This window comes from Neolamprologus brichardi, chromosome 15 (genome assembly GCF_056152115.1).
Source record: "Neolamprologus brichardi isolate AB-2024 chromosome 15, ASM5615211v1, whole genome shotgun sequence".
NCBI lineage: Eukaryota > Metazoa > Chordata > Actinopteri > Cichliformes > Cichlidae > Neolamprologus > Neolamprologus brichardi.
Genome location: NC_142118.1, coordinates 2,906,276 through 2,930,168, shown reverse-complemented (window position 1 = coordinate 2,930,168; position 23,893 = coordinate 2,906,276). Strand labels below are relative to the sequence as shown.

General features: G+C 42.6%; 1 protein-coding gene and 2 non-coding genes across 4 annotated transcripts; 2 read left to right on the top strand and 1 right to left on the bottom strand.

Moving 5' to 3' along the window:
• Positions 1–26: 26 nt before the first annotated feature.
• trnat-ugu (transfer RNA threonine (anticodon UGU)) lies at positions 27–99 on the top strand. Its single transcript has one exon. It is a non-coding gene; the product is annotated as a tRNA-Thr (tRNA).
• A 763-nt stretch (positions 100–862) lies between these two features.
• trnal-cag (transfer RNA leucine (anticodon CAG)) lies at positions 863–945 on the top strand. The gene has a single exon. It is a non-coding gene; the product is annotated as a tRNA-Leu (tRNA).
• A 10,355-nt stretch (positions 946–11,300) lies between these two features.
• On the bottom strand, positions 11,301–22,973 carry ism2b (isthmin 2b). 2 transcript variants are annotated; one of them, XR_015720706.1, is made up of 7 exons: positions 22,311–22,973; positions 18,600–18,851; positions 17,111–17,438; positions 15,178–15,315; positions 14,686–14,754; positions 11,514–14,466; positions 11,301–11,384 (listed from the first exon to the last, which is right to left on the bottom strand). XR_015720706.1 is itself a non-coding variant. In XM_087852414.1 (6 exons), exons 1-6 carry the CDS (start codon positions 22,419–22,421, stop codon positions 13,949–13,951), a joined length of 1,416 nt encoding a protein of 471 aa, XP_087708540.1. In that variant the 5' UTR covers positions 22,422–22,973; the 3' UTR covers positions 11,423–13,948. The 2 variants fall into 2 exon arrangements, 1 of the variants encoding a protein (XP_087708540.1); XM_087852414.1 differs by lacking the exon at positions 11,301–11,384 and having other exon boundaries at positions 11,423–14,466.
• Between the last annotated feature and the right edge of the window lie 920 nt (positions 22,974–23,893).

Below are 23,893 nucleotides of genomic sequence, written 5' to 3'. Positions count from 1 at the left end.
GTTTTAAGACTGCCGGTAACAGCACAGGCTCCATAGCTCAGTGGTTAGAGCACTGGTCTTGTAAACCAGGGGTCGCGAGTTCGATCCTCGCTGGGGCCTGGCGCGGGACAACCTTTTAATCCCCTCAACATATATATATTTTTTTTAATTCAGGCATGTTACATTGTTGCTGTTTTTTCTTTTCGCTCTCTAATAACCATGTTGATCGACAGAGACGGATTTACGGCCGTGTCATTGGTGGCAAATAGCATTTATATCTAGCATGTTTCAGTCATTCGCTTAACTCAAATTATACAGGTTCAATTATTAGCTGGCTTTTTTGTTGTTCGTCAACTACGTAGTGTTACCACGACGAGCAAAACAGATTTCTCATACTACATCAATATTAAATGAATAGTCACACTAGTTATCACTAGGTAAACGCTATGATCGTCTTATAAACAGTTTAAGACATTTAACTTCCGAGTCATCATAATTAAAATGGCATATTAATATTCACAGATCAAAACCTACATGCTTGACTGAAAAATTCTGAGGTACTTTGAGAAATAATAATCATAAATAATCCCTCGGTTACATAAAGCGCTAATGAAAACAGAAGGCTTGGGCTTGATATAATTTCATGTTATAGCATTAGAAATACGATCCAACAGCGACCCCTATCTCCGACTCCCGAAAATTGTTTCAACTTCTAATCTGGCGAGCCTAAATTTCTGAGTAACACAAGCAAGAGTCATCGCCTGCATGAAGCTGTACAGTACATAAGCATCATTATTACTGCTATGAAACATACCAAACAATAGTAGATGGGTCGATGGACTCAGTCACACTCAGAAGGGAATGTGATTTTGAGTGATTCAACGTCAGGATGGCCGAGCGGTCTAAGGCGCTGCGTTCAGGTCGCAGTCTCCCCTGGAGGCGTGGGTTCGAATCCCACTTCTGACATCAAATATTTTCTTGAACAATTGAGGTTCTGAAGACGGTTTTCCTGTGAAATGCTTGTACACGGTCCATGATGAGGCAAACTTGCTCTCAAACCGCATGGATATGTTATGCTCTTATCCCCTTGGATGCTGGGAATTTGGAAACAGAAAATTTTAATCTGCAAGAGCTCTTAATCTACTAATACGAATCAACATTGCTATAAAACACTTGGCTGGACAATATGAACCCATGAAATGTCAACAAGGAAAAGAAAGCTGTTTTTATTGTAATTATTTTTATGTTGTAAATGCCATGACCATAACCAACAATAATAAAAATGTAATTAACAGAATTTCTAAGATGAATGTGGGCTATGCGCAAAAGTGCTTCCTTAGAATACGTATGTTAGGTCACCCCATGACCCATGAGCCATATGAATTGAATTAATACACCAAAAGAAAGTTTAGCAGGAGCAGGCTTGTGTGGCACCGCGCCCTGTAAACTTCAGCGCACGATGTGACGCAGATGCAGTTTTGACTCATCACAACTTTTAAAACAAACTGTAAACGGGGGAATTCCTTCGAAACATAAAACAGGATCAATTTTGTGCTTATTACAGAGATAGATGTGCTTCACACATCAGATCCCGCCTGCCTTTTCCCCTCTGCTGGCGAAGCGGGAAATACTGCCTCGGTTCATGCGATTACACTCGTTTCCAGGAGCGCCGGGTAATTGCTTGAGTCAGCACAGAATCTTACGTAGATGTGATGAAGACGCGCGTACAGAAGCGACGGGCTGAGTGATGCGAATGGGCATTGTGAATCAAATGCGCACTTATGTTCGCTCGTGTAAATGTGCTGGCTGAGCATTAAGCACACTGCGCGGTGCTTAAGCGGGCTGAAAGGCTGTGACTAAGTAAGCGTATAAACTGTTACTTTAACTCTCCTAAACCGATTTCTTTTCTCTCAGTCCCAGCAGCATTAGCCTGTGCAGCATCCTATTTATAGGACCCAGTATTGTGATCCATATGATTAGGCTGACACAAAGCTAGAAGCGGAGATCCATGATTACTATCTCCAGACGTGGGTGGTGATATATACGCACACTGTGGGATTATTTTGACATGCTAAGCCGAGTTGTTGATTGCTTTTTAGTAACAATGTGCTGGGTGAATTCACCAGTGTGAAAATCTAAGGCAGTTTAATACACTATGGTTTCTGATTTACGTGGATATTTTTTTAGGTCACTTATTTCAAAAAGATTTAAGTGAAATGTGATTTATAGAACAGGCCAGCAGTTTATATACATCACCTGCCGACTGTAAGCTAAAACATTTAGCTGCAAAACACATTTTATTTGTTTAAATTATTTTTCTTTTAATTTCATTTAGTGGTTTAAGCTTCGTAGATATGACTTTTTCATCTCCCTGCCATGATATTAAAATGTTTTCTTATATGGACTCCTGTCAGAAAGAAATCTTTCAGGCTGGACTCTGTGCAACTAAGTACTCCCTGTGATTCTGTAGCTTGTAGCATAACTTTAAGTTATTGTTTTCTGTATGTTGCTTCAGTTCACTCAGGTTCTTTTAAAGCCCTGCCAAGGTTTTTCAGTCACATTGAGGTCTGGACTTTGGGCCACTGCATCACCTTGATCCTTTTTCAGCCATTCTGTTGAAGATTTGCTGCTGTGCTCGAGGTTGGTGTTCTGCTGTATGACCCAGTTTCAGCCAACCGTTATCTTACAGACAGATTGGCCTCACATTAGACTCTAGAATACAGAGTATACAGAGTTCATGGTTGAATCAGTGGTTGCAGGGCTCAAACCAAACCCAAATCATCCCCCCTCCACCACCGTGTTTCTGCAGATATGCTGTCTTTGGTTTTCACCAGACGTGATGCCCTGCATTAATGACAAAACATCTCCACATTGGCCTCATTTGTATATTTTTTTCAAGTCTTGTTGTTTGTTAAGATGCAACTTCAAAACCTAAGCTATGGCGCCTTATGACGTTCTTTCTTTCCTTCCGTCATTTTGTTAACACACCTGAGTGCTCCAGTCCAGCAAAACCTCTACTTTTATACAGGTGCATTTAATTGGCACCACATGGCTGATATTTACCCTCTTAATTCCTACACAATACAATACAGTTTTATTATATAGCACATTTAAAAACACAAAGGCACACCAAAGCGCTTCACAATAATACAGAAAATCAACATAAATCAATTAACAAAGTACAGATTGGGCACTAGCACCAGCACAGACAGAAAGGAGGCACTAATAGACCAGAAGAGTTAAGTAAAATAGGTATCGAACATCCAAAGGTTAGGTGCAGCTGAAGCAAAGGCATGATCGCGTCTGGTCTTCAGCCTAAACGTAGGTTGGGCCTGGAGTAATTGACCTGATGATCTTAACGCTCGGCAAGGAGTGTACAGATTGAGGAGATCAGTGAGATAACTGGGCGCAATATTATTCAGAATTTTAAAAGTGAGTAGCAAAATCTTAAACTCAATGTGATATTTAACCAATGTGAATCAACAAGAGCTGGAGTGATAGAATCAAATTTTCTAGCTCCAGTAAGATGGTGAGCCGCAGCATTCGGAACAAGCTGTAGCCTGCGAAGAGCGACGGCTTGGAGACCAAAGTAAAGAGAATTACTACAGTCTAACCTGGAGGTTCCTTCCTATGGAAGGATTTACTTGGATTTTAGAGAACTCTAAAGCGTTCTTATTCACATGGCTCGATTTCATAAATACCAAACAAACTCCTAAAATGATGAAAATAAATAACAAAATAATAATAAAAAATATTGTTATTATTATTTTATAAATAATAAAATAATAATTAAATAAAACATAAATAGCTTTAAAAAATTATCTTTATTCTTTTAAATATTAGGTCATTTATTAGGCTACAAACAAAGCGGTATATCCAGGACTGCTACAGTTCAGGCTGAATTAATAAGGCCTGTGTACTTACAAATGATGACCAGCAGGTGGTGCTCAATGACAGCTTCCAAAATTCCCACCATTCTTTCTGGCCTTTTTCTTTAGAGAACTAAAGTACGACATACATAGACTGGCTAGAAAACACTGTGATGGTTTCTACTTTAAAAACACACTTTTTAAAAATCAAACATTTAAACGAGAATGTCGTCTGTTTTTTGTTTCCACCATTTCCTGCAAGACAAGATCGCAAATTCTGATCTAAGGAATCCAATAATCCTCATCTGACCTTAAATACCACTTTCTTTCTATTTGTTTGATACGATCCAGCCACTTTTACTGCTACGGCCGCTTCATACCTGTGCATATTGTTCGCAATAACCTTCAAGCTTGTCTGCATTCTTATCTTAAAAAGAACAAGCAATCACATTTTGGTCCAGGATCTTGGCTCTGTGTAAACGCTGGAGGCTGGGGGCCGTTTGATGTTGTTATGGCTGGCTGGCTGCCGCCTCAGCACTACTGGATCTGCAGGCCCCTCTCATGTCCAAAGGTATTGTGTTGGCTGTTCTTTTGATTATATTATCAACAGAGAGAAAATTAAGACTCCCACTGGACATGAGTAAACAAACAAAAGTTTGTAGAGTCTGGTTCATCCAAAGAATGTCAGCTATTCAGACTTCTCTGAGGATATTGATGTCCAGTGTTGGGATTATCATGCCGAATATTATTCTTACTTGAAAATGTTATCAGTCCTTGGTTTGCGAGAGACATGAAAAGCATGAAAATTCTAAAGAGGGAAGGTCAAGTATCCCAAACTTGAGATTGTTCATGCAAATGCATGCCAAACCCAGTTTTTTTAATCTCTTAAGCTGGAATGTGACAGCGAGGGTTGTTTGTTTTCAGCTGAAATACATCAGTAATAACTGGATATGTCCTTGTGAAAATTTGACCGGGCGCATTTAGGTTCATCTCTTTGAAAAACCGTCGTGCAGATACCTTTTAAAATCTTACTTATTGATTGCGATTTAACTTGTGACAGGCAGTGTTGGGAAGGTTACTTTTAAAATGTATTCCATTACAGATTACAGAATACATGCCCCAAAATGTATTCTGTAACATATTCAGAATACGTTACTCAATGAGAGTAACGTATTCTGAATACTTTGGATTACTTAATATATTATCATGCTGTTTACAACTACATGAATGTACTATTGCTGTGATTTATTACTGTTACTGAAGGTCCGCGGCTCCGAACCGTAGTAAAGGGACCTCTGGCTAATACGGTGGGTTCTGTGTCGGGCTCGTAGCCGAAAACTAGCTTTACTTTGTTGTCTGGGTCAACTTTGCTAGCGACAGACAGAGAGAGGCGTTGAAAGGCTGCTCCAACAGAACTTATTGTTTTTGGAGGAAAACACGAACACGGTGTACAGTCGAGTCTTAATAGCTTACTTACAACTGGGCTCGTCAGGCACTCTTCTTGGCTGCAGTGGTTATTATTATATTTACATGCTTCCAGCTCCGTTTCTGCTCGATGACAACTCGTACTTTTCCTTTTTCTCCCTCCCTCGCTCACAGACACATAACGGGTATGGCAGTCCATTCTCCCTGCAGCACGGACTACACTGCCCATGATGCTACATTCTTTAGAGCTATACCTGTAGCATTCTGCCTGTTAGCTTAGCACAACAACAACAAAAAGGCCTCTCTCACCCAGGAAACACGCAGAGAGAGAGAGCGTCACCCTGTAACCATGGCAACCGTAACGCTGCCACCTGGAACAACAGCACGTAGCTGTCAAACAAAACCCAAACAGTCCTGACCCGCCACAATATGAAACAGGGAAGTACCGCCGTGTAATCCATTTATTTCAACAAAGTAACTGTATTCTAAATACCACCTTTTTAAACGGTAACTGTAACGGAATACAGTTACTCATATTTTGTATTTTAAATACGTAACGGCGGTACATGTATTCCGTTACTCCCCAACACTTGTGACAGGATTATATTATGCCTACAGGATCACCTAATTATTTTTCCCCAATCACCACGATATTGTTATCAAGCCAAACCAATGCTGGAAACTGTATTTGCTTTAGTGGCCACTTGAGGCCTCTTGTCCTGTTGCCTTTCATATTAAATTAATTCACATAAAACACAGACTTAGCTTCTGGGTCTGACACGTGAAGCCAGCATGAAAGTGACTTAAACCATTCTTTTTACAGGCCAACAGGGGTGGTTGCAAAAAGACCTACAGTCCTATAGTATCTACAGGCAAACAGCCCTCTGCAAAGACATCTGTAACCACTTTACTGAGGAGTTCATGCCCTCATTTTGGGTCATACTGTACAAAACATGACGTTTATTTTGAAAATTTGGGTATTCTAGGCATCAGAGATGAGGAACAACGCGCCAGTGAACTTGTAGCTTCACATGTCATTGGTGTCACCTCATCAAAATGTGACCTAAGACCCAACTGGTGATGCCATGGTAACTAAATCCCTCTTTAATGCCGTGTATGGTTAAAATGGCAAATATAACAACTTTGAAAGGCATATTTATCATACTGTAAGTATTTCACCAACAACATTCTTGACAAAGAATGTCACTTTCCGAGTCACTGTGAGTCACTCTGTCTGCAAACTGGTGACTCAGAAGTTTTCTGTGGTTATTCTTGCATCTAGAAAGTTTTCTTGACTTCTAGTATTTTTGTAGTCAGCTAGCACGCTCCGCCTTCCCATTTCACTGTAACAATCGTAGTATATCCTCGTCCTTAACGGGTGGGCTAACCTCAACAAAACCTTTCACAAGCATCATCACACATTATTAACATTTATACATTTTAAAAAGGATTTATTATAAATGCCAATTCTTTGGATTTTATGATTTTTTGAATATGGTGTTCCAACATGCAAAATGAAGCTGGCAAATGTGTCAACCAGTCACTGTTGACAACATGCAATTGCCATTAAGTCGGCCTGCTGGTGTTAGCATTTAGCTTCAAGTGCATTTGTGCTCAAGTCGTTTTATATTTGCAGGATTTTCAGTCTGTAAGAGTGGAAGTACAAATTGTGTGAAGTGCCACTTGTATCCCACAGCTCCTCCTTTTTCAGACTCTCCCTGGGATAGAGGCTCCATTTTCAGATTAGTTTTGTTGACCACTTGAGAACAAGGCCTTCCTCTGTGTCAAGCTGGTCAAGGAATGGGATAATTCAGGCCTGCAGATAATCCATCAGTTCCACTGATCCTTTGGTATTCTCCAAGTCGCATAGGTAGAGCTGCTGAGGCATGTGTATGGGTCTGTTCGTGTGCGCCGACATGCATATGTGAATTAGCGTTTAATTAGGTTTGTGAGCGCGCCCGTAACGACCGCTTTACTCGACCTTACTGAACCCTTTTCTGTCTCGGTGAATATATGTTTGTTTGTGTGGAGTTACCCACGTCACAAGCGATCGGCGGGAGAGCTGCGGATGAGGCTGCCCGTAACAGGAGCAGCGAGGCACTTGAAGGACCGTGCTGTTTGCAGGTCGACCAGCCGCAGCACACCCAGAGGAAATCTCATGTTCCTGCCAGCCTGCAAAAGTAAACAGATCTGTAACCACCGAGGGCTGGCACCAGGCCTGGGCCACCAGCGCTATAACTAAAGGAATGAATCACATAACACACACACACGTTCACGGCCTAAAATTAGAGCGCACGGCAAAGAGCGCATTCAGAATCCTCCACGCCGGTCCGGTCTTCTCACATTTCGTGCGTAAAATCAATCGCCCTAATTTGAAAAACAATGATTTTTGTCAGCTTGAACTTCTGTGCAACCACAGCACACTCCCTCTGTGACATGATCCACATGCTCTCCATAAGCTGTGAAGTGTATTCACCCGGTTTTAAACGCATCTGCCCGGAAAAAACTCCTGCTTCATTCAATATTCCAGATACCATCTTTCAGCTACAAAGCTTTGAAACCTCCCCTCCCTTTTATGTTCCCTTTCCCTCTCTGTTTCCCTCTCCTTTCTCCTCTGTCTACACATCTGTGGTTATTTATCTGTTATTCTGTGGGAGCAATGTGGTCAACATGTGTCTGGCTTCCCTCCACACAGCACTCATCTGTAGTCAACTTAGGAATCACTGGACGACCATAGTAGATCTACCAAACTCTAAGCAGATACTCTCCATGGACATGGAGACTGATTCTTATATGTTTTTCTAAAGCATGTAGACATGACAGCAAATCTTTCTGTAATGGGCCCACTTTTAAACCAATATTCTTTTGTTTCTTGGGTGAATGTGGGCAGTAAATGAAGGTTAGCCAACATGACCGACAGGAATTAGGGGATCTGAAAGGAGTATTTGGCTTGCCTAAGCCTATGGATTTGCATTAACCTGACCTTTAAACTTTTAATCTCAATGTTATTTAATCCTCTGGAAAGAGTATAGCCTCAGACAATGTTATGGTACGAGTAGGTCAACCTAGGCCACAGCAGACATGGCTGACATTGATGGCGGCTGTCAGCTAAGGCATGCAATGGCTTAAGAGGTTAAATTCATGTGTTTAAGCAGGTGTATTTGTCTAATTGGTTAATCAGAAAACTAGCTCATTGTATGCACTTAGTGTGGTTGAGTAGAGCCTCTCCACAGTCTGATGTCTTTTGCTGACATCCAACTTCAGGAGGCCGTGGCTCAGGAGTTTGAGCAGGTTGTCCACTAGTTGAACAGTTGAAGGTTCGACTGCCAGCTCCTCCTGTCTGCAAGGTGAAGAATCCTTGGGCATGATATACGAGATGCCCCCAGATGCATTTGATCGAGTGTAAATGGGTGAACTTTTCTAGTAAGAAAAGTGCTATATAAGTACCACACTATTTACCCACTTTCTGGAACATCAGTTTAAAGGATTTTCTAGCCAAAAACCACCATCAAGCTCTTTCTCTCTCTGTCTTGTAAAGTCTTTCAACTTTTGCCCAAACCACAATTGATAAATCAGATTCGTGAATTATGCCTCACCCTCGTGAATCACAGCTACGACGGCTACAACATGTTTGTAAATTGTGACCCATGCATGGCTCGATGAAGCTGTGGCTGATTGTTTGGAAGTCTTAGAGAAAATGTTAGTATGACTTTTGACTTGTAGACGTGAAGTCAACTCTTGAGGCAGACCACTGTTACACTGAGAACAAGCAAACACAATCAACAGAGTAGGCTGATGAAATGTTGGACTGTGATGGTGCAAGCAGTGACTCTTTGCTAACATGCTAGCAAGGTGCCTCACTCAGTATGTACTTGGTGACGGAGTTGGGGTTAGTGCCCAATCGCTGCCCAGTTCATTATCTATATGTGTTTAACTGCTGGGGAATGCAGATATCTTATGAGCCAATCACATTGCAGCAACTCGATGCATGTAGGTCAAGGTGACCTGCTGAAGTTAAAACTCAGCATCAGAATGGGAAAGAAAATTATTCAAGTGACTCTGAATGTAGCATGGTTGCTGGTGCCAAGTGGGTTGGTCTGTTTCACAAACTGTTCATATACAGTGATTTCTCCACACAATCATCTCCAGTGGGGATCAGATTCCTGGGTGAAAATGTCTTATTGATGCCAGAGGTCACAGGAGGACAGAAGGTAACAAGTCAAATGACCAAATGTTACTACCAAGGCAGTGGTTCCCAAACTTTTTTTTGCTAGGCCCCCCTTTGTATTACAAGAAAAATGTTCGCCCCACCCCCTGTTTCTATGCGTTTGGGCTTTTCGTCCACACGTAAACGGTGTTTCAAATCACCGAAAACTGAGATTTTTGAAAACTCCTTTTTTGCGTTTACGTGTGGACGAGGAATACAGAGTTCCTGGTATGCGCCTTTTTTCACGTCACGCTGTGCGCACGTTATTGTTTACATGACATGAATTGCAGAATGGCAGATAGAGACAAAATACTGTTACTGTTAATCTGACTATCTGCAAGTTTTATATACACACGCAGTTACTGTCCCTCCATTTACAAAGGCAGAGGCGTCACGGTATAATTATTTTATGTGTAGTTGTTGTTTTTTTCCCGTGTAACATTGCTATCAATACATTTTTTTAAAAACTGCCTTTATGTGCAAAATGGGTTTAAAAACATAAACAGCTGTGGGATGCTGTTTGTCCTGATTTGAACCGAGGAACAAATCGTGTCAGGATCAGCCTGATATTATTCGTATCCCGCTGTAACTTTACTGTGTAAAGAGCAAACATCTCCAAAATGTCAGGAGCAGTTAGTCATCACAAGAAGTGTTTGTGAACTAAAAATCAAGAATGTGGGATCCTATTAGTCCGTGATTTGGAAAGCCCAACGGTTCCCAACGCAGGGAAAAACAATTCTGCGGGGCAGACCTACCTCGGGACTCGTGCAGGTGAAGCCAAAGGGAAGATTTGCTTCACCATATTTTCTAGTCTTTGGCTTGGAAGGAAGTTGGTTTGGAAACATATTTGGCGATGCTTCATCTGCTTTGCGTTTGTGTGGGCGCCCCGTCAAAAACCTGTCCATTATGCTAGCAGTGTCCAAGCGCTCTTTTTTTTCTTTTCATACCATGCCCCCCCAGCTTGGGAACTTCTGCTACCAAGGTATGCAGAAGAGCATGTCTGAACACACAATGTGTCGAACCTCGGAGCAGATTGGACCACACCAAGGGCCTTCCCTAAACTAAGAACGAAACTGAGCTCACATAGGCTCACCAAAATTGGGCAATAAATGACTGGAAGAATAGTGTGATGAGTCTTGATTTTCTGCTGAGATATTCAGATGGTAGCATCAGAATTTAAGCATTGATCGATCCTGCCTCTCCAGTGGTGGTGTAAGGTGTGTGTGTGTGGGGGGGATTCTTGGCTGTAGATTTTAAATCTGCAGCACCTCTGCGATGCTGTTATGGCACTATGGACCAAAATCTTTGAGGAATGTGTCCAGGACGTTGTTGCATCTTTGTCGCAAAGAATGAAGGTAGATCTGAAGGGAAAAGGTCCACTACCAGCAAGGTGTACCTAATAAAGTGGTTGGGTGAGTGCATCCTTCACATGTTTTGGACTAAGCCTGTAACCTACATAGTTGTTGTTGTTTTTTTTAAATTTTAGATATAAAACTGTATCCACTCCAGGCATTAGTAACATATTGTTGAACTCTTACATACTGTTTTCCTCACATTCAGTTTGTTGGGTTAAGGTCCCCCTCGTGGGCCTTGGCGCTCCTAGAAGTGTCAGCACGGATCTGGACCAGGAATTTTTTAAAGGATTGTTTACCATTGCTAGATAGGAAAAAACTGCACATTCAGAATCATTTCTTTCCAAATGCATATTGAATAGAAATGACTAAAAACGACAGACATCCTCTTTATATTGCTATATCACAAGCTGATCCAGATCCACATGACTGTCTGGACACAGGGATTCAATTCATGCATGTTGTTGAGGGAAATTTCAGCCTTGGCGGAGGCGTGCAGTCTCAGGCTGCTCATGTTTTTAAAGCATTCAGCTTGGCTCTACTACACAGTACCTAAAGAGTGGAAAAAGAAACACCACAAGAGTCAGATGATGAATGCAAGGTCTTTATATATATATTTCTTCAGTATAATTGCAACATATTTATAGAGTACTGCAGTAGAACAGAATAAAACACAGACACCTGTTGTTGTTTTATGTAGTGATATGAGGCAGGAGGTTTCCCTTTAGTTAATGGGTGCCTTCATTATTCAGTCTTACTAGTGCACCATGATGAGAGTAGAGTCATTTCAAAGCTTCAGCAAACTTAAAAAACAAGAACAGACAAATAAATACTGTACAACACCATATATGTAATACTAGATTCAGAAGTCACAAAAAGGTCATGCTTTTCTCAACAGAACAGTTATACGTATATATGCACCTTCATATAACAATGCAGCATTTCTGGCGAGTTTCCCTTCACAATAACACTCTCATCAACAAATGGCAAAAGTAAAGTGCCTTTTCTTTAGAATTGGTGATACCAAAATGCAAATGCATGATTACAAAAATGCATCTGGATGCAGACTTCCTGAAAAGATAAAGGTTTGGAGCAGACATCCATAGAATTAGACTGGATAGAAAGGACAAGTGGCACATCATTTTGATAGGCTGTTATAGGAGTGAGGATTGTTTAAGTGATGTGCAGTGTTTAAAAAACCTCTGTAGCTACAAAGCCAAAATATATTCTGAGAGCGGTTAAACGGTCGCTTGATCAATCTCACGAGCCGCACTTAACACTTAATCTCTACTTTTAAGATTAGGCTTAAAACTTTCCTTTTTGCTAAAGCATATAGTTAGGGCTGGACCAGGTGACCCTGAATCCTCCCTTAGTTATGCTGCAATAGACGTAGGCTGCCGGGGGATTCCCATGATGCATTGAGTTTTTCCTTTCTCACTCACTATGTATTAACAGACCTCTCTGCATTGAATCATATCTGTTATTAACCTCTGTCTCTCTTCCACAGCATGTCTTTATCCTGTCTTCCTTCTCTCACCCCAACCGGTCGCAGCAGATGGCCCCGCCCCTCCCTGAGCCTGGTTCTGCCGGAGGTTCCTTCCTGTTAAAAGGGAGTTTTTCCTTCCCACTCTCGCCAAAGTGCTTGCTCATAGGGGGGGTCATATGATTGTTGGGTTTTTCTCTGTATCTATGAAGCGCCTTGAGGCGACTTTTGTTGTGATTTGGCGCTATATAAATAAAATTGAATTGAATTGAACACTCTTAAGCCACACACTTGAACACACACCATATAACGGTAAGAGACTATTACCAGTATCCTGCGTTAGCCTGTTCATGGGCCGCTACCCGAATGACCTCTCAGGGATGTTTATTTGAGAAGCAAATGTCCTTTCTATCCAATCAAGCACTGTACATAAACTCAAAGACCTTAAACAGCAAACCACACAATTCATCAACAACAGGGATCAAAGGACTCCGACTGCACTAAAGCATCATCTGTTCAGCAATTATTGATTACACACCCAACACGCCTCTACTAATCTTTACCCACAAGACTGTACAAGATCCAATAGTGCTCCGCTGTCGAGGTAAATGAGCAAATTTGTTGTGATGGTCAGCTAGTCCCCCCCTGAGAAGATAGCAGAGACACAATCTAAAAGAACGTAATGTTTTTCCCCACGTTGCGTGGAGATACGGAGGTGGGATTTACACAGGCACCAACAGTCAGACTTTTGTTTTATCTCTTTGGCACCCAGATCACATATACTTCCTGGCAATGAAAGAAAATGTGTGGAAACACTTGAAATCAATCGGTGTGAAATAGCATTTGAAATCAAATGTTCTGTCCTTTTATAATTTCTACCTGAAGACTAATAGCATCATTCTCTCTAGCAAACTAAGCACTTGCAAATGAATGTTCCAAATCCTTTTAGCTTAGTTGTCTGGCTGAGACCTCAAATTTCTCAATAACCTCCTACTTCAGTTAAATAACTCAGAGGACTGGCTGAATGAATGTGTTTTGTGAAACTAATGTCTTGTTCCACTTTATAATGCCTTTGTAAAACCTGAAGGATTTTATACTGTAGCAGCATAGTTAGTTATCACCTGGACTGTCCAAGCCGTGTGCTTGTTCCATCAATCAATCAAGCTCATATTCATTATATTTCCTCATGTAAAATCTACAATAAGCACGATCAGGATGTTTTCTTAATGTTGGTGTTGTCGATCACAAGCGCTCAAAGATAGCATCGAAAAAGCCAGTAGGCAGACATCATGCTTACACACACCCAGGAGAGAGTACTGAATATAAAGAGAAAGAGCTTGGTGTCATGCCAGATGTGTAACAGGTTGGCAAGTGATGAGACAACAACGTATTTTTTGTTTTAGTTCAGCTTGGTTGAGGCCGATATAAGGATACTGTGCCAAATCCTAACTTGAGGAAACCAGACTTCACCAATATTCCTAAACCTCCGCAAAACTCCTAACCTGTCAATTTCCTTCAAGTCATGTCTATTTAATTATTTATAGGTGGCTTTGATGTAATATGTCATGACTTTTAAGGTAGGCTACCTCCCCTCTGACTCTCTGAGTGAAGTGGTAGTTTTGGCTGTGGTCCTTCAGTACTCCCTGGCCTCTTCGAGTTCATTCATGAACACGTCCTCGTGGGGGTTTTCTGGGCAACTCAGTCCATTGTTGGGTGGTCGCACCGCATGGAAGCGACTCCAGTCTCCCTTGCACAGAATCCAAGGCAGCACATCCACTTTGAAGTGCAGCTCGGGCGAAAACTCGGTGCTAATCAGGTTCGGCGTGCCTGCGCCTTTTCCTCGCGTGATCAGCCTCCCGCGGTCGTCGTAACAACAGTGCTGTGCCGCAAGGGTAGTCGAGTCGCTGGACAGTGCCGAGCGGATGCAGCTGCGCGCCGAAGGCTTGTAGATGTCCAGGCGCTCCTTGGGGCCGCTGGCGTCGTGCCAGCGGAACGGCCGTCCGTGAGCGTCATCGTAGACACTGACCACGGCGTACGCGGCTTCGAAAGGGTATGAGCAGGGGCAGTTGGGCAGCTCAGACAAAACCTGATGGAGGTACCTCTGCAGGAACTCACTCTTACAATTGAGCCATTTCTCACAGCTGTCTACATCTGTTGGAAAGAAGACAGCAACACCGCATTAATCTCTGCAACTGCTGAGAGCATGAACAGATGAAGGGACACCGTGCAGTCAAGTCTGAATCCTATACTTGCATCTGTATACATCTGCATTACACTACTGAGTAAGCCCAATCTAGATCCAGTTCCAGTTTATATCTGATTGAGAAACCTTTTTTACGGTTATGGAAAACTTCCCGAATAAACACTCACCTGTTCCAAAAGGCTCCGTGCCATTTTCCATTTCGAAAGGGAAAGGCTCTACCACAGTGTTGACATCACCTACATAGAGAGTGATAGATTAGCCGATTAGTGAAAAAAAGCCCTGCAAATCTGAATAAAAATCTGAATCATTTAATGCAGCGGTCCCCAACCCCCGGGCCTCGGACCGGTCCGTGAGTCATTTGGTACCGGGCCACGAGAGTTGAGGCTCAGGTGTGAAATGTATAGTTTTCAGGGTTTTTATCGGTTTTCAGCGTTATTTTGTTATCGTTTTTATCGTTTACTCGGTTTTCCTGGGTCTTTTCACGTGTGTTATGAATAAATCTTATTTTTTTCGGTACCGGTACTAGTTTTATTTTGTTGTATTTATCCGCGACATCTTAAAGGCCGGTCCGTGAAAATATTGTCGGGCATAAACCGGTCCGTGGTGCAAAAAAGGTTGGGGACCGCTGATTTAATGCACGTGTTAAAGTAAAATATTACCCGGGCAGGGCTCCAGGTCACATTTAGAAGCTTCTGTCAGAGTGCAGGAGTACCCACAGGACTTGGTCCTCTTCCTCTCACCATGTCCACATGTCACTGAACAGGGAGACCAGGGTGTCCAATCATCTATGTCTTTCTCTGTGGAAGAGAAAATGTAAACATCAGTGTCAGGAACCCAAAGGTACACAAGTAGTGCTTCACTCGTTTATTTGCACTTATGCACACAAACATGCAAACGTGTTTCAGCCTTGTGGCTTTCATCAGAGCATCAGAGACTGAAAATGTAAGCATTTTCTGTGAACTCAGATTAAGTTTTTGTGACTCATTTCCTACTGATCAAAACCTATCCCACACAAACAAGAAAAAGCCTATTAAGATGAAAGCACAACAGAATTTACACAATGGGAAAAGTGAGATTACGAGAGGTGATGAGAAGATTAGAATAGCAGCTCTGCACCTTCCTTTTGTAATAGGTGGAGCTAATTGGAAGCAGCTTCGAAGTGTTGATAAATAATTACAAGCACAAGAGAAAAATACAATAACACAGTTTTGTGTTGCTATGAACTAAACACGCACTTCGACAGGCTAATCCAAAATGAGCTTTCAAACTTTCCTGACTGCCTCAGTCCAATTTTTCTCCTGGTCTAACCTTTCCCATGCAAACCCATGTTCTTTTTAAGAAGGCTTCAGTAAAATTAGAGAGAGAGAAGCTGTGCTGTGGCTGTCCGCCTCCGCGCCATGCTTCCTTGTGGTGTTAATAACACTGAAAACAAGTCATTCTTGATTAAAGGCGAGGTGGGTGCAGAAATACCAGCTTGGGTGTAGCGAGCACCCAATTTTACTTTGTGGGCGCTGCCAACTCGCCATGTGGCCATACGGGAATGAGGTCTCAGGAGAGTCTTAATTATAGAAGAAGCTAAGGCAGACATCCTTGATTTATGTTCACCAAGCCTTTAGATGTGACCACTTTATAGGCATTGTTGCCTTTGCTCGCTCGTCTATACACACAACAGTCAAACAGATGGAGCCTATATACCGATATAAAGGACAGAGGAAAAGCGTTACAGTAAAGTTTTAAGCACCTGTTACTGCATTACAATAAAATAGAGGAGTTTTGTGCAGCGTTAACCTTCATAACTGTTCAAAAAACACAAATAGATTAATTGTGCACAAATTTGTATCTATGGGAAAACCTTTGACGACTAAAACTTTCATGCTGTGGTGAGTCTGTGGCTGTGCACTGAATTAATTTGCTTTTCATTCACTGTACAAATCTGACCTCTTCTCATCTCGCACTATTTACTATTTTTACAACTGAACAAATTGTCTGTGCAAGCTGAGACACAACACTAGTTATGTGGATCCTTTAAAGCCCCACGAAATTCTTGAACTCGCTCAAAAGGCCAAACCGCCGAGGGTACTGGGGACCGTCAGGGTCTGAGGGGGGCCCGAGGGGTCCCAGGGAAAGATGAAAGGGCCGGACAAATGGCCGCTGTCATTCTCTGTTCCCAATCTGCCCTCTAATTGTCTACAAGCAGAGGGCTGTTTTGTCCCAGGGAACAGTGCCGGCCTCACGCTGCCATTAGCAAAAGCATCAGACCCATCTTCAAAAGGCAGGCCTCTGCAACCAGCACAACCAGTGTCAACTTCAAAGTACCCATAACCCACAATGTCCTCATATTCAAGTGCTCATGCAGCCTCACTTGCTAGCATTGTTTGGATCTCTGTGACTACAGTTAACATGCAGCCTTTCTAAGCTACACTTCTTTCTCCAGCTCTACTTCAGAACCATCTTCATCGCTTTCAATATGATTTACTGAGCTATTTAATGTCCAAAGGTTCATTTTTAAACCTTTTTTCCTTTGGGAAACAGAAACAGTTGTTCATACGGCCTTAGTTACACACAGAGAGTGCACCACTTGGCAAAACCTACCATAGTAACTCTGTATTGGATCCCAGCCTTCGTTCCAGCGAGTATCCCAGTCCCCGCCTACTCCGCTGGGTAAGGGCTCCTCACTACCGTAATCCAAAGAGTAATCTTCCTCCTCCTCTTCTTCGCCAGTTTCCTCCATGCCCGACCGGCTGTTGCTGTCCTCGCTGGAATCGGTGTAACTCCAAAACAGAGGCCAGAAAAGCTTCTTGCCTCCGAGCAAATCTACTGTGGATGAGGGGGAGGAGGAAGAGGAAGGTAGCCAATCCTTTTCCTTGGCGAGGTCCATCTCCACTTCCATTTGAGGATCATCGACTACTTCAATGGTCACCTGAGTAAAATAAGAGAAGGTCTCTGTTCATCAGACGGAAGCCACAAACACATTCACCGGTGATATCACTGCGGACAGCATGAACAACGCTTACATGAATTATTTGGAGTCAATGAGAGATAATCAAATATTATCCATCTGAAATGTTCAATATCGCTACAATAAATCTGCTTTTGCGGTTATAACAAAGTACAGCATGTACTTTTTGCAGCTTTAGTGCTTGACTTACAACTCTTAAGAAATCAACCATGTCAAATCCTTGGAAGGGTATTTTAGTCAGGAAACCCGCTCTCCGGATCTAAGTAAGCCAGTCAGACGTGAGCATGAGCACTCAGTCAACTAAACGATCCTCTCAGGGAGAGAATGCGAACCTTTATTCTGGATAACTACCTCTCATTACCTCGATATGACTCATCCTAGATTCACAGTACTTCCAAGGGCCCACTTCAGCTGATGTAAAGACCAGACAGCAGTGAGACTAAAGAGAAAAGCTATGTTTCTGTAATTGTTGTAAAATGAATAGTTAGAAAGTAGCTTGAAGATCGAGTACTATGGTCATTTCAGTATAGCTGGGTATATTCTTGCTGTTATCCTCGGCCTAGGGTAGGTCTTGTAGGTCGATGTTACATAAAATCTCCTCGGAAATCAAATGTCTCTGTACTTATATTGATGTACAGCAGATTGGTAAAACTATGTCTCGCATTCTGAAGATAAGTGCCTGCAGAGATCATAGAAAAGACTAAATCTGTGTCTTCATCTGTTTGTTGTAGACCAACCAACTCGGACTGGTACCGGTCCGTGAGTCGTTTGGTACCGGGCCGCGAGAGTTGAGGCTCAGGTGTGAAATGTATAGTTTTCAGGGTTTTAATCGGTTTTCAGCGTTATTTTGTTATCGTTTTTATCGTTAACTCGGTTTTCCTGGGTCTTTTCACGTGTGTTATGAATAAATTTTCTTTTTTTTTGGTACAGGTACTCGTTTTATTTTGTTGTATTTATCCGCGACACCTTAAAGGCCGGTCCATGAAAATATTGTCGGGCATAAACCGGTCCGTGGCGCAAAAAAGGTTGGAGACCGCTGTTGTAGACATTAAAGGGTTTCCTTTTAGCCTCTAAACATATAACATAGAGGTAATATCACGTGACTCCCTTGTCCCTACTAACCTGTATGTTGGGGTTCTGTGAGTTAATGTCAGCTTTGGCCAGGTCTGGAAAGTTCTTCAGATCCAGTATAAAAGGTTTGGTCTCCTCCTCAGGCTCAGGTTGTGGAAGAACACCAAGGGAGCGGTGCTGGGGGTGAGACCACCTCCTCTGGTGGCTGTGGGGCTCAGGCAGCAGACTCTGAACCTGGTTCTGCTGCTCCAAAGCCTCAGAGGCAAACTGGACACCACCACTGTGAATTGACTGGCCATGAGTCTGACGGAAAGAACAGGTAAATGCAGGTTACAGTGAGCACAAGTTACTGGAATAATTTAAGAAACTAACCAAGAGAACTCTTGACAGAAAAACTCTTAAGGTGCGATTCTGCTTGCAAGGTGACAAAGTTTGCAGACACCACCAGTGTTTGCTGCTTAAGGGTGGTCGCAGAAAGAAAGATTTTATTAATAGTGGCTTACTGAAGGGTCTAAAAACAATTAGTGTTCAGTTTTCAGGAAGAAAGCCTTTACACCATCCACCGCTTTGCAGCTTGGTAAGCAATTCCAAAAGGCCCCTGGGCATCCACTAACCAGCCAAGTCATCACCCAGCCTTCGGTTCATTTTCTTTTTTTTTTCCCACAACAGTCATGCCATCCAGGCCGTGGACAAAGAGGGTCCTGTGCCAGAGAGAGATCCGCTTTTAGCTTTAATGAGAGGGCCTGGGAGGCGTGGGACCCCTGGGCTGATGCGAGTGTGTCTGAACCTGCTGTGCTGCCGCCGCTACTGCCACTGCTTAATTTGACCTTTCAGGTTTTACAGTTACTAAGAAGGAACGCCGGCAGGAAGAATCGCTGATCTCCGAGATTAATGGTGATTAGTGGTGACATTATAATAGTGGGTAGTTGCGGAAACATGCACCAAATGTAGAATGTAGTCTCTAAAATGTGATTGTTTTTTGCTTAGTCTGTTTTAAATCTAATAGGACCGTTTCATGACAGTCACTGGTAAAGAGGAAAAAAACAAAAACCCCTAATGAACCCTTGTCTGCCATTCGTTCATGTTTTTGTCATCCTGTGAAAGAGCTAACTGGCCCAAACATATGATTTGACAAGAATTTCAGATTGGACCTGTGCCAGTTTGTGGTACGCTCAGCACAACAGTGGCAGTCGGTGGGCTAAAGAGCAGAAGAAACGCTTTAATGAATGACCAGTCAGTTCGTGATTTATGGTTATGGCCTCGAGAACAGGGCAGACTTTTCAGGGACCGCCTGTGATCATCCCATAAAGAACTTATGTAGTCAGTCAAATCCAAGAATGTGAACACATAAAGCTGGTTAGGAGGCGGCGCCTGTCGGGGATGATAAATGATGGATAAAGGTGAGCCCTCCTCAAATATGTGTAAGCTGGTGGTGACAAACAGATACTTTTTTCTGGATACATTTAGGTGTTTTCTTTGCACTATTTGCCACTTTTCTTACAAAAAATGACACCAAAAGTTGACTGAAAATAGCATTTTTTAGCAAGAATTTTAACATTAATTGTAAGAATATAAGTAGCGGTTAGTAACATTATAGGTGTATTTATATTACTAATGTAAAACAGTTATGTTTACTGGATTTTAGAATTTTTAGATGAACATTTAATGTGATTTTTCACAATTTTTACTGAACATTTTATACTTTACAATACGTAATCAGCCAAAGAAGACTGCCAACTTGCTGTCCCCCCCCCCCCCCCCCCCTACACACAGATCTAATGATTCACCATCTTCAACATTACATCTCATGTCTGATATAAGATTTCACTGGTAAAAATTCACCACCACGTTGCTGCGTTTATCCCTGTACCTGACCGTAGTCCATACAGGTCATAACGGGCTTACACAAACCAAACACACAAAATCTCAAGTCCAGAGTCATGAAAGAGACCGCATACTTTCACACCCTCCTCATCTCGTCCTGTTACACATCTGGATCCTGTATTCTTTCGCCCTGTATATCACTCTCCTCCTCCTTTCGTCCTCCCCCTCATTCTCTCTGATCGTGATCTCCTCCTCTTGGTAGTGGGGCTCCTCTGATCAAAGGCATCATGGCTGATGGCATGCAGTGCGTTTTAACAGGGACACTGCATGATGCACCCGGGGTACTCGGCTCTGGCCTGACAATACACCCTTTTGGCAAACCGCAGCGTCCTGCTTTTAAGTGAAAGACTGAATGTTGGGCTACTGTCACTGCTACTGCTGCTGACACACATTTAGGTTAGGGAGAGGAGGTCCGGAGACTGGATGGGGTGAGCCAGAGTAGAGGGGTAGGGACAAGATCCGGTTGGGGTTTGGGGGAGGGGGGTATGCAGTATGGCAGCCCTGATTTATGCGCCCGCAGATATCAAAGGGTCCTGCACTTGGCTGTTTCCAAACCATTACAGAAGAACAATAAACTATGGACTCTCTTTGATCACCATCTTTGTGTAAATGGAAAGAGGACAACAAATGCATGCCTGGTGGAATCAGGGTGAGGTAGTGGAAGTTGTGTAGTGGGGGTACAAAGCAGAAGAGGGCAAACAGGTCCCAGTATCTGGAAAAGAGGCCACTTCAACACAACGCCCCTCCCTCTATTCTCCACCGAGGCATGGGGGTAAAGGCAAAAACAGGAAATTCCACATTAACACAAAAAAGAGCCAACGTAAACAATCAGATGAATGACACTTGACCTGAGCTCCAGTGTGAGAGATGCCTAAGGCTATCCTTTCTCTGGTTACATAAGCATCTTCTTACTGGGCACCCTAACCCATACTGAGCTTGTCCTCCTCCTCCCGCAGTCTTCCTCTGCTAATCTCCCCTCTTCATCCACCACTCACACATGCAGGGGGGTCACAGGCGGAGAGAGTCGCCAACATTTGGCTTTTTGGTGAATGAAATGAGCAGTCACAGCAGCCACAGTAATATTTTTATTTCCTTCTTGTCACTAATGAGTCCTTCCTTGTGTCTTTTTGCTTTGACATCAATCAGGCAGATGATGAGAGAGAGAAAGTCCCAATAGGGCATCCATGGGAGGCCACACAAGAAGGAGAGAGTTCAAAGGCAAAAACTGAACCCTGACACAAACACACACAAGCGGACTTTGATATCCAAATATGTCCATGTGTAACACAAACATTCCCCTTTGACACACCGCACAGTGTGTGTGCAGAGAGTTTGGATTTAGCAGAGTGAATGCCCAGAGATGGCAAACCTTACATGGAGAGAGCAGTGGAACAAAAGAAGGCAACAAATTTCTAATGTGGAAATTCTTTAGTTGATTAAAGAATGCCTGGAAAAGGAGGGTGAGCACATTTCATTAAGGTGTTTTTAAATTTCAGCAAACAAAATTACAAACAAATGCACAACATAAGTTTTAAATGTTGCAAACAAAGTGAATAACTTAAATAATTTGCACCAAGCAAATATTACCAAGAGGCTGAATGGGAAATTAAAGCTAAGCACTAACTTTCTGATATTTTATTGTGCTTTAGTTTTAAAATTATGTTGGTACAATTTTACAAGCTATTGTAGTAATAAAAGGAACAGGACTCAGGAGACATTTTACAACCATCAGCAAAAACTTCAAAGCATTAGCTAATTGCCTGTCAGTGGCAAGTGTGATTTGTGGCTTTTTCGAACTTGTTGCTAAACTCTACGCCACAAAAAAGCCAACACACAGAAAGGGAAAAGAAAAAGGAAAAAATGGAGAAGAGAACTTACTTTGTGGGCAATATTCTTGCGTCTGGTCGGTAACCCTGTCACCACACTCACAAGAAGTATTGACCAGAGCACAACCAGCATCTGAAATCTTCTCGGGACCTCTTGACTCATCTTCTCCACTTCAAAGCTTCCCGTGAAGCTTAAAGGCGGTAAAAGTGCTTCACTGTGCACTGTGTGTTTTAGGTTAGATTACAGCTTTACAACAACAACACAAAAAGCGCTCGTGTCCTTTTCGTGTTTTCTTCTCTCCGACTTTTGGCTCAGGACAAATAAAAGTTTTCAGCCTCGTCTATCAAGAAGTGTCGCAACTTTAATAAGATGCGCACGAGCGTCCGCAGGTATCCCGCGCGCTATCCATTCCTGACACCAGCGCCTCGCGCAGCAACTGTCAGTCCGTGTGGCGGCTCGAGCTCGATGCTGCGCTTCTCCATAAACACCGCGGGACGGAGGAGCTTTAAGTACCAGAAAGAAGTTAAATACCCCACGCAGAAACTCCCCGTCCGCACTGTCGCTCACTTATTCAGCTACTTCAGAGTGTGACTCACTCGTCGTGGGCGGGTGCTCACTTCCAATACATTGACATCTGGAGTTCATAGTACGCTGTGCATTTTGCTAGCTGTCTGTCTGATGCGTTCATCCATTATCCAGCTGAAGTTCATCCACCGGCTCTGGAGAGGGTGTGCGCGCGCACCGCCCAGCCAACCGGTTTCGGTAAACTTTCCTTTTACGCACGAATTCAGGGGGGGTTGATGCTGAGGGAGGAGGGGGCAGGATGCTCATTGCTCACAGCTGTGCGGAGGGTGGGTGCGCTGGGCACTGAGGTACATGGTAAGGTTTAGTTTGCGTTGCAGACAGCCACAAGGCGGACATGCTCTCACGTGTTACTGGGACAAGTTAGAGATTATCTTCAATCTCGAATACCAATGGCAATTGGTTTTTTTTGTATTTTCATAAATGTTACAGCTTATCCTCCTGATAAAGACACAGACATTAATACTACAATGATGAAGTAACAGATAAGCAATTAAATGATACCATAGAAATGTCTAGTTTCACTGTGTCCATGGTAAAATAAACAAAAATAGGAAATTATAATTACAGGACAGTCTGGGCAGTGAGGTCACAGACTTCTCTGTAATTTTACACATTTCTTACAAATTTAAGCCCAAAGTGACAGATTTCTTTCATGTACTACATCTTTATATAGGTAAACTGAGATGTAGTTGAAACTGCACTTTTTGTCCTAATAATGAGATATCTCAGAGATAAAATGTGAAGTTACACATCTTTATGCCGACAAAGGGTATTCTTACTTGTCCTCCTTACTTAAGATCAAAGCATGACCCTCGAATGTAAGATGAGCTTGACAACACTTAAGTGAATTATTCAGCTTTAGCTCTGTAAAATTTTTTAATCAATTTAAATTTGTGTCACTGCTTTAAAAGTAGGTTAAAGGGCAGCCAATGACTGGACTGTAAGGAATGCTGACTTGTAAGGCAAGAAGGCTTTGTAACGTATTGTTCGTGAGCTGTGTCTGCAGTCTGTGTGTGTGCGTGTTTGTGGTAAATAAACACAACGTCTTT

Excerpts from the sequence above, each read along its gene's own strand:
- ism2b (XM_087852414.1), bottom strand. The coding sequence starts at position 22,421 with ATGAGTCAAGAGGTCCCGAGAAGATTTCAGATGCTGGTTGTGCTCTGG. Across the intron at positions 14,755-15,177 it reads TGACCTGGAGCCCTGCCCGG|GTGATGTCAACACTGTGGTA; the intron begins GTAATATTTTAC and ends CTCTCTATGTAG. Across the intron at positions 14,467-14,685 it reads CACGGAGCCTTTTGGAACAG|ATGTAGACAGCTGTGAGAAA; the intron begins GTGAGTGTTTAT and ends TCTTTCCAACAG.